Source organism: Pongo pygmaeus, chromosome 3 (assembly GCF_028885625.2).
Source record: "Pongo pygmaeus isolate AG05252 chromosome 3, NHGRI_mPonPyg2-v2.0_pri, whole genome shotgun sequence".
Lineage (NCBI taxonomy): Eukaryota > Metazoa > Chordata > Mammalia > Primates > Hominidae > Pongo > Pongo pygmaeus.
Genome location: NC_072376.2, coordinates 172,394,601 through 172,407,031, shown reverse-complemented (window position 1 = coordinate 172,407,031; position 12,431 = coordinate 172,394,601). Strand labels below are relative to the sequence as shown.

The 12,431-nt window shown below is 34.3% G+C and overlaps 1 protein-coding gene across 15 annotated transcripts in view; it reads right to left on the bottom strand.

Moving 5' to 3' along the window:
* RAPGEF2 (Rap guanine nucleotide exchange factor 2) overlaps positions 1-12,431 on the bottom strand; it is a 259,251-nt gene that overhangs the window by 24,706 nt on the left and 222,114 nt on the right. For all 15 annotated transcript variants that reach the window (XM_054484381.2, XM_054484385.2, XM_054484386.2 and 12 more), the window contains 7 exons: positions 11,879-12,037; positions 5,507-5,659; positions 5,028-5,192; positions 3,992-4,099; positions 3,698-3,901; positions 3,489-3,597; positions 2,829-3,075 (listed from right to left, as the gene is read on the bottom strand). In XM_054484381.2, coding sequence (XP_054340356.1) covers positions 2,829-3,075; positions 3,489-3,597; positions 3,698-3,901; positions 3,992-4,099; positions 5,028-5,192; positions 5,507-5,659; positions 11,879-12,037 — 1,145 coding nt within the window. The remainder of the gene's footprint in view (positions 1-2,828; positions 3,076-3,488; positions 3,598-3,697; positions 3,902-3,991; positions 4,100-5,027; positions 5,193-5,506; positions 5,660-11,878; positions 12,038-12,431) is intronic.

The window sequence follows — 12,431 nt, the reverse complement described above, 5'->3', positions numbered from 1 at the left end:
TTTTTTTTTTTTCTACTCTGTTTCTTCATTACTCACCTACATCTCTGTCATCCAGACATGCAGCCACTCTTGGATTGAAACTATTTTATATCCAAGACCTAATTCAGAAATGTCCCTTTCTGGGCACATCCTCTTATGATTCTACCTCTCCAACACTTTCCTTGTTACTGAAATTGTCTTTCGATCTTCGCTGGTTTTATAGTGTGCTGACTTACTCCTTCTTGTCTCTGGGTTCATTAGTCTTTTTCTACTTACTTGGCAGCCAAATCTGAATTCTGGGAGCTCATGCCCCATGTTCTCCTTCCTCTCTATGCACATCACCCGATTGTGCCTACCTTGCCAATTTACCATTATCTAGCATCTTAGCTTCTCTAAGGCTGATAATGTTTGAGGCAAAAACTCAACAGTATACTCTATCTAGACTTCTCTAATTGCTAGTTTAGTAGCTTTGTCAAAAAAAAAATCTTCATACACAAATGATAATTTATAGAAAAATTTAATAGCTAGTATAGTATAAATCAAGTCTGTTAACAATATGATAGATCCTACAGCTTTGTGAAACTTCCTTTAATTATTTTTTCTTTTCAATTGCATTACACATATGATTTCAAATAATTTTCATGATAAATCTTTAAATGAGCCATATATTTTCCTAAATACAAATTATTTAAGATGTTTCCTCAGTGTTTTAAAATCAACACATCTAATCATTCTTTTTCTTTTCCCTTGTCTAGCTTTTGAGTATTTTTAAATACACACAGAACAAAATTATACATAGTATTCTCATATCGTGTTCCTTTCCAACATCCAGTATTGCTGATGGATTACATCCCAGTTCTTACATGTCACATTTCTATTTATACTTGCCAGGGTCATACCAACTTTTTTTAAAGGTTCTTATTTAACTCATGGTCAAATATGACTCTAAGATCTTTTTTTGTTATTGTGCTGTTAATAATTCTGCATTTAGGACTGGGTGTGGTGGCTCATGCCTGTAATCCCAGCACTTTGAGAAGCCCAGGTGGGTGGGTCATTTGAGGACAGGAGCTCGAGACCAGCCTGGCCAAACAGCAAAATCTTGTCTCTACTAAAAATAAAAAAAATTAGCCGAGCATGGTGGTGCACACCTGTAATCCCAGCTACTCAGGAGGCTAACGAATGAGAATTGCTTGAGCTCAGGAGGTGGAGGTTGCAGTGAGCACATCACAGCAATTTCACTCCAGCCTGACTGACAGAGTGAGACTCTGTCTCAAAAAAATTAATTAATTTTAAAAATCTGCATTTAGGTAATTTATTTTTTCATCCATTTAAAAATAAGCTTTTCATCAACAAGGGTTATTTTAAAAATTGATTCTTATTTTCTGTAAATGCCAGGTGCCCTAATCCATTGTCTCTTAGAAACTTACTCAATATAAATACCCTCTTGAGCCTATAAATACTACTCACTGCTTATCCTTAGGACTCTGCTATAGAAGACTTCTTCAGCTGATACAAAACCACCAATCATTACTCTATAGTTTCATTGGGACAACTCAACCAATCAATAGTATATTTTAAATCACATTTCTCTAATCTGTGGATGAAAATTTTATCTGAAATGGAGTTTTCTTAAAAAAGATCTGAAACGGAATTTTTTTAAAAAAGAAAAAGAAGTGTTTGATATAGTCCTGCATATCTACTGCATGTCTTTAGACCCATTAAATTATCAAAGAAAGAAATTATATGTTTTAAAGTTATTATCTAACACTGTAGTTTGGGGACTATATAACTAAATGTGGCACAGTGAGAAATGGTTGACAGTAATCAAGTTTTATAAAACATCCCTAGACTCAAGAAGGAACTAAAATGAAGAAATAAGCAAGCAAACAAGCAAGCTTAAAAAGCATCAGAAATACCTGCAATTTTGTCTAGCCTGGCTGAGCTCCTGGCATAAATAAATAACCAAGAAGAAATTCAAGAATACACCTGACATTCTGACTACTAAGCTGACTAGGAAAAATGAAAGTTCTGTGCTTGGTTGTTGATGCCTTGACAGTAATTAAATAACTGAAAATAGAAGAGAGAAGGGAAAATAGAGAATGATAGGGATGAATAGTGGCAACTGGATAAAGCAATGACTTGATTGGTAAAGAGCAGATGCTGTTGGTAAAGAAGATATCCAGAAACAAAATACAGTAGAAAAAGCAACTCTAAATCATGATGGAGGAGACAGGAGGCAAACACACACTTTTAAAAAGTTCAAACCTGCGGCTGGGCGCAGTGGCTCACACCTGTAATCCCAGCACTTTGGGAGGCCGAGGCGGGTGGATAACGGGGTCAGGAGTTCAAGACCAGCCTGGCCAAGATGGTGAAACCCTGTCTCTACTAAAAATACAAAAATTAGCCGGGCGCGGTGGCAGGCACCTGTAATCCCAGCTACTCGGGAGACTGAAGCAGGAGTATCACTTGAATCTGGGCGGCAGAGGTTGCAGTGAGCCGAGATCGTGCCACCGCACTCCAGCCTGGGCAATAAGAGTGAGACTCTTTCTCTAAATAAATAAATAAATACATAAATAAAAATTAAAAAATAAAATAAAAAGTCCAAACCCCCAAAAAATAGTTCAAATGAGGAAATGCTAAACTATCTTTAAAGAAGATTGGGAATAGCCAAAAAAGTGGCAAAAACGAGATTAAAACAAATTTGATTGTTTAATACTGCTTCCAAAATAGCTCAGTCACAAAAACCTAGAACAGTTTTCAGACTCATGCAAACGTTAATTACATCACTACCTTTGCATATCATTTTAACAAAATAAAATAATGCACAGAAAACGTATGCAGATGCTTACTTGTATGGTTTCTGTGGCAAGATACTGATCCGAGTCTTGTCGAGTATCTTTTTCAGCTTGTTCCTTCCTCCAACAGTGTTGGCTTTACTTTTTTTGTTCACTTTTTCAAGTCCTATCACCTGTTCTACATCTACAGCAAGATCTGGAATGGAGTAGCGACTGGCCTTTTTGATGTCACCAATTTTAGGAAGGTGGGGGGCACCATTTCTTTTCTCTTCTGACAATCTTGTTAGAAGTTCTTTAAATACTAAAATAAATGAAAACAGAAACACCACATAATGGCAATTATAAGATATCTGAACAATTCTAAAGCAATTGTGGAACTTGGAAATATATGAGAAGTATAGACTTCAGTTATCAAAACTGCAAACCTGCAGAAAAACAATACCACACAATAAACGAATCATGCCAAATCTGCTTGGTATGTTACTCTATCGAAACAAGTTTAAAAAGAGTAGTATACTCTTTATGGGTATTTTAGTATTTATCAATAAAAGATTTCAGTTATCAATAAAGACAGATTAAAAATATTTTTTATGGTTAAGTCAGTAGCTTTTTATTTAGATCTAATCTATGCTTTTACCATATATGCTTTCTTATGATGTTTGGAATATTAAAAAGACCAAAAGGAGAAAAATGAAAAGTATGCAAAATACTTACCAAATAAATTGGTTTTCACAGTGATAGATAAATGTGTGTTATTTCTAAGAATTTCCATGGCTTTTGACAGCTGAATGTTTTCAAAGTTTTGGCCATTTACTTCTAATATCTAAAAATGAAATTATAAAATGTATCAAAATTGACTGCAAAAAAAAAACAAAACCAGACACCAAAATTCACCCTTAAATCTGAGTTTAGAAATAGCATACCTGATCCCCCCGTTTCAAGCCTGCTTCAGTTGCTTTGCTACCTGAATCTACACTGTCAACAAAGATTCCAAATCCCTTCTCAGAGCCTCCAAGTAAGATAAAAGGCAAAGGAGCTTCTCGGGATGGTTTTGTTAACGTCATCAATCTTCTTTTTGCTTTAGCAGCACATGCGATGTTCAACAGCCTTAGGTGTCCACCCATTTTCTGTAAGAGTTCAGAAACAGTAGTGTCAACTCAAAAACAGGCTGAATAAAATGAACTTTAAGCTGATCTTTAAAAAAACACAAATATTACCTCTCTTTCCAGATTGTTTTCAAATTCTTCTAAAAATCGAGTCATTGCAGGATCTCCTTCAAAGTCATTGAAGTGATTATTTACCCACAATAATACTACCCGTGTAACCTGAAAAGTCAATTATTTTCAATAAGTTTCCTTTTTAGTGCCAAAAATGTGATTAAAGTCATTCCAGAAAAGATATCCAACTTTCAAACAATTTACCTAATAATAATAAACAGGAAAATAAATTAACAATAATAAAATCTTCAATGAGGATGCCCTTCTGAAAATGAGTATTTTTACTTTGAATATAGACTTCATGTTGCTTTGCCAGGAAAGGTTCTGAGTCTGTGAGGGTATTTAACTTAAAACTTGTCTAACTTTCAAAATGCATTTGAAACAGATCAAAATAAAAGCAAAGGTGTAATAAAACAAAAATCAGCTAATACGAAAGACAGAAACTAGAAAGTCAAGGTAGAAGAACAGACTGGACAAAGAGAATCAACACTATTAAGCCTAGAAAGCTCTGTAAGGGTGCAGAATATAAAAGAAAGGAGATAAGACAATGTAGTTTATCATCCAATCTGGCCTTAGAGCTCTCAAGAGCTCTAGATGGTCTCCTTAGAATTATAATCCTGGGGCCTACAGAGAGTGATGACTGTCATGAAATGCTGCTCTGGTGCCAATTTAAAAATTGTAACTTTTATCTGGTGTACACTTACTACCAAACTAGAAAATGTAGATTCCTATGGAATCCAGATGTTTTATTATGTTTTAACCCACTCCCAACAGAACTTAAAAAATGTTTAAACATTTGGTGGCCAATTTATTGGCTTCTGTGTTTAAAGAAGGCTGAACTAATATTTTGTTCATATTTCTAAGGCTGAACTAATATTTTGTATCACCTTTTTGTTTTTTTTGTTTTTGCTTAAGAAGTACATTCTCCTATTTCATTACATTAATCTGGACATAATTGCTGTGACAAATATATACATTAAAGTATCTTTAGGTTTACATTTCATATTTAAAAGCCAAAATAGAATATATTTCCAACCTTATCCCTGAGGCTCGGGTCATTAAACCACTCCAATAACTTTTTGCCCACTTCCATTGGGCTAGAAAGAAAAGTCCTATAGGTCAACAGAAAGTCTTCTATGAATGTTGGATCTACTACTGAATGCTCTTCCACCAAATGCATTGTTAACCTTTCTGAGGTACCCTGTAACAAAGAAAAGGTTTAATTACTATAGATAGATAGACAGATAGATAGAGAGATAGACAGATAGATAGATAGATGTATATGACATTTATATGGTACTGGGATTTCAAACATTCAACACAAAATGAATGGGGTAGTAACACAGTTAAGAATTAATGAAACTGCTATTCATCAGAAGATCATACATAAAGATTTTGCACAACTGATAACCTTTAAGAGATAGGCTTAAAAATGAAAAAAATCCTAAATTGCCACAACCAGTACTACCAAAAAAATTCCTTTCCTTGGGAAGGAGGAGTGGTCCTGTGTCCTACCTTGATGACAATGTGTCCCTTTCTTGTTCCAGTTCGATCAAGTTCTCGGTGTTCTTTCACCATAACAATCTCTCCTTCCTCTTCAACTTTTTGCATGTTCTTTTCTACTTGGTTGAGAATACGGCAGTAATCTTGCTGGGCTATGCAGACAAACTGGAATAAAACATAAGTCACATGTTAATGATAAAGTGCTTGCAAAAGACCTAGCAGTACTAATAATTTAGTGTTTTAATTATTTAAAACTGACATTTTTCCCTGTCTTTCCCATACTTTCTAAATTAATGCTGTAACGAACCTTAATCAGACTTCTCTACTTTTAATGTATGTCTTCCTTGGTCAAGAAAAGTTTCATTTTTAGAATACTTATATGTATTTTACATTCAAAATCCTAACAATTTTAAAAATCAAAAGACAAAATTAGAAGATAGCTTTTTCATGCTTCTTTCACAATTAAAAAACACTGCAGTGGGGGGAGTGGAATTGTAGGAGAATAGATGTAAAAACTTAGTTATCATTTAGTGAATTAAAAGAATTTGAAAAAGCAACAATTTTTGAATAAGAATGATTTTAATGAAAGATACAGACACTCAAAGATACATATGGAGTAGATATATTAATTTGCTAATTATATTGATGAAACACCATTTTAGAAAGCTTGTTCAAAGAAGGTCAAAACACAAACCACATATATGTTATAGCTCAAAACATTATCCTTATAACTGGTATTAAGGGTAATCCTTGCTGTTAAAGAAAAAGTTAAAAATCTGCATATGAAGTCATTACTCTCCCTGACCCCAAATATAAAAAATTTCAGAGCTTAGGGCAAACCACTTAAGAAATTACATTTCTTAGAAGTTTTAAAGAAAGTTAAGAATGAATGATAGAAATCACTTATTATAGAAATTAACTAGAGGTCAGTGAGGAGACAAGAGATCATTTGGAAATGGAAAGAAGCATGGTATTTCTTTTTTTCCTTAATGTGAAGAAGATGAAAAATGAGGTGGTTAAATTATATTGTGAATAAGATAAAATATGATGCAACCACCTGAAATCATGATTTCATAGGGCATTTAGAGCTCTGATAATACATTATTCTTTTTATATTGCTCATATTAATGTTTTACGATAATCATAATGACAACACCATCATCATCACCACCATCACCATCACACTGTGGCAGCCGTATGGAACTTTTTCAATTCATCCTCCTAATGAAACCATGAGGAAGGTGCTATTATCCCCACTGTACAGGTGAGTAAACAGCCCGATGCCTCATAACTACATGCTGGCCATTTTAAAATAAATTATACATGCACATCAAAATCTTGGAGGGAAATAAACTGTTAATATTATTTCTGAGCAATGCAAATTATGAGCAACTTTCGTTTTAGTATCTTTCTATATTTTTCATGCTTTCTGCATAATCAATAGATTTTAAGTAGAAGCAGCAGTTCATAAGAGGAACAGCATATTGCAGTATCATGTTTCTCCCAGAGTTGGCTAATCTCACTAGTTTTTTCTAATAAGCATTTTGAAGCAAAAAGTTACAAATCAAAAGATATAGGCTTTTTTTGTACTAGTAATTATGCATACTTTAATTATATTAAAAATACCTTTAGAGCTCTGATATTACATTTTTAAAAATATTGCTCATAGTATCAGACTAATTTTATAAATAAACTGTTACCATTATTTCTAAGCAATTTCCTTAACACTGACCACAGGTGTGTAATGTTTCAAAATACATGATCCTTAGTTTCTTATCTAAAAAATATTTTCTTTCTTTGTACACAGCAGCAAAATTATTCCCAAATACATGTAAGAGATTTAGAATAGTTTTATTCCCATTCTAGGGAACACCCAATTCTAGGTGTTCTTTCTTGTGCTCAGTTTGAGAGAACATAATTAAATACTCATTTTCTCATTTATCTTCTAAAAAAGAAATACATCCCTGAATTCAACTGAATAAGTAGATATAAGGGAAAAATGCTTTATGAAGAGAAATGTACTAAAATTAATCTTGACTACAGACTTTTTTAAATTAGAATACATTTGATTTGAAATTCTTAGTGTCTAGACAGACATTTTGGCATTTATTCTATAGCAAGCTGAAACACCATCCAAAAAGGAAAAAAAAAAAAATCCCAAACTGAATTTCTAATATGGTCATATAGAACTGGTACCTTAAAAGGAATACATTTTACTTGAAAATATTTATCTTTTTTAAAATAAGCAACTTATTTTTGCTATAACAAATTTACAGATCTAATATGAAATCCACAGGTAACATTTAATTTTAACTAATATGATGAAGTCAGTTGAAAATCTTTGAGTTTTTTTTTTTTTTTTTTGAGAGAATCTCACTCTATCACCCAGGCTGGAGTGCGGTGGCGCGATCTCAGCTCACTGCAACCTCCACCTCCTGGGTTCAAGTGATTCTCCTGCCTCAGCCTCCCAAGTAGCTGGGATTATACAGGTGCGCACCACCATGCCCAGGTAATTTTTTTGTATTTTTAGTACAGACGGGATTTCACCAGGCTGGTCTCGAACTCCTGACCTCATGATCCGCCTGCTTTGGCCTCCCAAAGTGCTGGGATTACAGGCATGAGCCACCGTACCTGTTCAGAAAATCTCTGAATTGCTTTACTGAGGTTTCAGGTTTCTGTAAATCTCATGGGTTTCAGATTTCTGTAAGCCCATGAAAGTACTATATGATCTCAGTATCCTGGTATGAAATAAAAATTCAAGTAAGAATTCACTTATAAAAGTCAATGACAGTTTATATTATAGGATTATTTTCCTTTGGGCATGACATTATAATTTGTATTTAAGTAAAACATTACAGATGATGAAGGAAATAAAATTAAAATTCAATCCACATATAGTGTAATCAATTTTCAATTTATCCACAGCAAACTGTATTCTCATTCAAAACTGTTTCTTACATTCTAAGTGCTATGAGAGCCTATGATTCCAGGAAGAGGTGAGTCTAACATAGATTTGCTTTAACAGGTTAGATCTATTTAAACTGGCACTTTGCAGTCTGTGAGGGAAATTCATACCTAATTGTTCACATAGGTATCCAAGTGTTCATTCCCCACTTGAAGGGTAGAGGGCAGGGCTAAGCAATGTCTGGGTGTCAATGACAGGCCTAAGACACAGGCAGTGGAGAAGAAAAAAAGGGAAAAGAATAAAGGGAGTAAGAGGGTAAAAGAGGAAATAAAGAAAGGGCAACAAGAGAAGGGAAAAAGAAAAGAGGTACATGTGGGTAATGGAAAACCATTACCAATTGCCTGGTACCATAGGGTGTGTATATCAAGCTCTGAACTTTGTCCTTTCACACCAGACAGGGAGTAAGAATAGACACTGAAGTGGGAGAACTGGAAGAGAATATAAAGAAGGGACCCAGAGCAAAACAAGGGCTTGACCATATCATGGGATCCAAACAAATAAATCTTAAATTTAATCCATTCATCATTGTGTTCTTAGGCTTAACATGAGCTCAACCATCTTACTACAGAAACCAATATTCATTTTGGAACTCCCTGAAATATAAGACAATGATGGCAAAGCCTATGCAAAGTTGTTTTTTCTTGGTAAAGATAGCATCATTTTTGTTCATTTCACTCAATAACTTGCTTCCCTACAATATGGTCAGTAAAATGACAGAAACTCATGGAGGCTATTTTATGCATGAATAAAAATATGGTTCTCACTGTTTCCTTTACTTCTCCCAACAAGGAGATGAGCTAACATTTGTATTTTCTGACAGATAAATGACATTTTAATAGAAATACCTTAAAATGGTATCCCAAGCAAGTACTTACATTAAAATGCCAAAATTCATTCTCCATCCCTGTTTAAGGAATTCCTTAGGGATAAAATGCTAGGCCTGAGCAGATGAGTCAATGGAAGTACAAGAATGAAATCCCTGATTTAACGTATTCCTTTTACAGTGGTGTGGAGTGTAGCAGAAAGGAAGATAGGGACTTTCTTTAGCAGGTACCTCACCCTTGACCCTCTTCATAATTAACTTCATACTAGGAGCTATAGGAGTCTATATATCTTAATCAGAGTTTTCTTTTGAATTGGACTCTTCCCTGTTGACTATCTGGGTTTCCCACTAATCCCTCACTTTGTAAATAAATTAGATTCTCTTCCCTAACATAACCCCTACTTCCTCTTCCTTTTCCAGAACTCCCAGATAAATAATGTTACCTGGTGCATTTGACATGACTTAAGCACTCTGTAATATTCAGTCATATAACATTTCAATCAATTATCCTGAAACATTTCTATGCCACATATCATTTCAGTCTCATACTTACAAAATTTCTAACAAAAGGGTTTCGCTAATTAAGGGGTATTAATGCAATGGCTGAATTCTCAAAAAAAACCAAACTTTTACTTGCTCGTTAAGGACACACACTCTAACTCAAACACTATTGTAATACCACTATGTAGAAGGGGTCAGGGAAGAACTGAGAAAACAGGAGACAGGAAAAGGCTTTAACAATTTGCTAGCTTGCTTTGACTCAGTTTAGTTTAGTTTTTTTTTTTTTTAAGAGTACAATTACAGAGCTGAAACAGCATATATAATTCCTTTTAAATGCCCATTCCCACTAAATAAAGACTTCAATATTTACCATTTGTTTTCCTCTATTATACCATGTAACTGAGAATTAACCATTTTGTTTCCCTCTCATATCATTTTGTTTTCCTCTATTATACAAAATAATTGGGAAGTAAATATATTTAGAATGCGTTTCTGGCATTACATATTTAAAACACTGAATTCATAGCCTTATATTTTTTCTCCTCTATGGTGCTCATGGACGGAATTAGCTGGTGGAATTATTTAGATTCTATAGATAATTTTATGTGTAGGCATGGTCATTTTTCTTTTTAGTAAGTAAAATGCTTAAAATGAATATTTAAATGAGTGATACCATTTTACATTGACCGGACACTGTAAAAATTCAATTATGTTATTTTAAAATAAACTATATTCAGATGTTTTCCAAACTGCAGACTAATAAATACAAATGACACTTAATTAGTTTAAGTCACATCATTTGGTTGTTTACATTTAATTTTGTTTCAGAGACAAATTCTTTTAGAAGACGTCATAAATTATAAACACCTAATAATATCAAAAGTATCTTAAATGTATTTCTCTGTAATATAGTGGTTGCCAGTTAAATCAATCTAGTTTCATATTTGGCCTTAGTATTTTCTCTAGTCAATTATTAGATGCTTTTAAATAATGACTATTAATAAAATATCAATACTGATACTATTTCTCTTTTGATATCAAGTATTTTCTTTTTATTAGCTATTATTTAACTAGCAAGTCATTCTACTGATTCACACTATGATTAATTTCCATGACTCTTCTAAAATCAATTTCTTACATGTATTTAAATAAAAACACTGCATAACTATTTCATATCACTTTTATTAATGTGCATTTCACTTCCATATTTTGATGAGATTATTAATTACTGATGGCAATTTAAAAATACCATCCTTACCTAACACTTTTTTTTTAGTCGAACACATAGTTATGTGCAGTTCAAGTAAAATGGAGATTAATTTTTACTTTTCTGGGTGTTATAAGACTAAAAGTAACAGTTCCACATTAAAATCTTATTGGTGCCAGGCATGGTGGCTCACGCCTGTAATCCCAGCACTTTGGGAGGCTGAGGTGGGGGGATCACTTGAGGTCAGGAGTTTGAGACCAGCCTGGCCAACACGGCAAGACCTCGTCTCTGCTAAAAATACAAAAAGGCCAGGTGCAGTGGCTCACACCTCTAATCCCAGCACTTTGGGAGGCTGAGGCAGGTGGATCACGAGGTCAGGAGTTCGAGACCAGCATGGCCAATATGGTGAAACCCCATCTCTACTACAAATACAAAAATTAGGTGGGCGTGGTGGTGCACGCCTGTAGTCCCAACTGCTCGGGAGACTGAGGCAGGAGAATCGCTTGAACTCAGGAGGTGGAGGGTGCAGTTAGCTGAGATCGCGCCACTGCACTCCAGCCTGGGAGACAGAGACTCTGTCTCAAAAAAAAAAAAAAAAGCCCCCCCAAAAAACCCGAAAATTAGGTGGGTGTGGTGGCAAGTGCCTGTAATCCCAGCTACTTGGGAGGCTGAGACAGGGGAATCACTAGAACTCAGGAGGCAGATGTTGCAGTGAGCCGAGATCGTGCCGCTGCACTCCAGCCTAGGTGACAGAACAATACTCTATCTCAAAAAAAAAAACAACTTTATTTGTAAGATATTTATATAGGGAGAAAAATCTCATCACAATGGCATATAAGTGTTCTTTATTAAGAATAAAATATATATTTTTAATGATATATTTTATACCTGGCAGTCATCCACCTTTGTTCTCATCACTCCTTTCATGTATTCTTTGTCCATGGTAGGAGAGACACCAAAACTATTTCCCATACACAGTATTTCTGCTTTTCCATCTGGATAAGTCACTTCCACAGATCCATTGAGAATCACTGACCAGGAGTCCAGCTAATCCAAAAAAATGAAGACAAAGCAGAAAGTAACATCATGATCATACAGCTGTAAGTGCTAGTATGGTCCCTAAAAATGAATTAGCAGATCTTCCATTTTGGAGATAAAACAAGTAACTCAAGTTTACTGTTTAACAAGTTCACAGAATAAGGAATAAAACACAGTCACATATCTACATATTTCCATATGCCTAGCACAGAATGTATATCATAATGCCCTTTTAATTTGACTTTGGATATTCTTCTCTAAAATGACACAAGGAAAAAAATTTCTCTGTCCCCCCAAAGCTCATGTAGACAAAATGATCATCACTGCCTCAATGAGAATATCATTTTGTCTGACAAAAGGCATTAAATTTATGAGTATTTAAGATGCAAAAACTGAAAAGTTA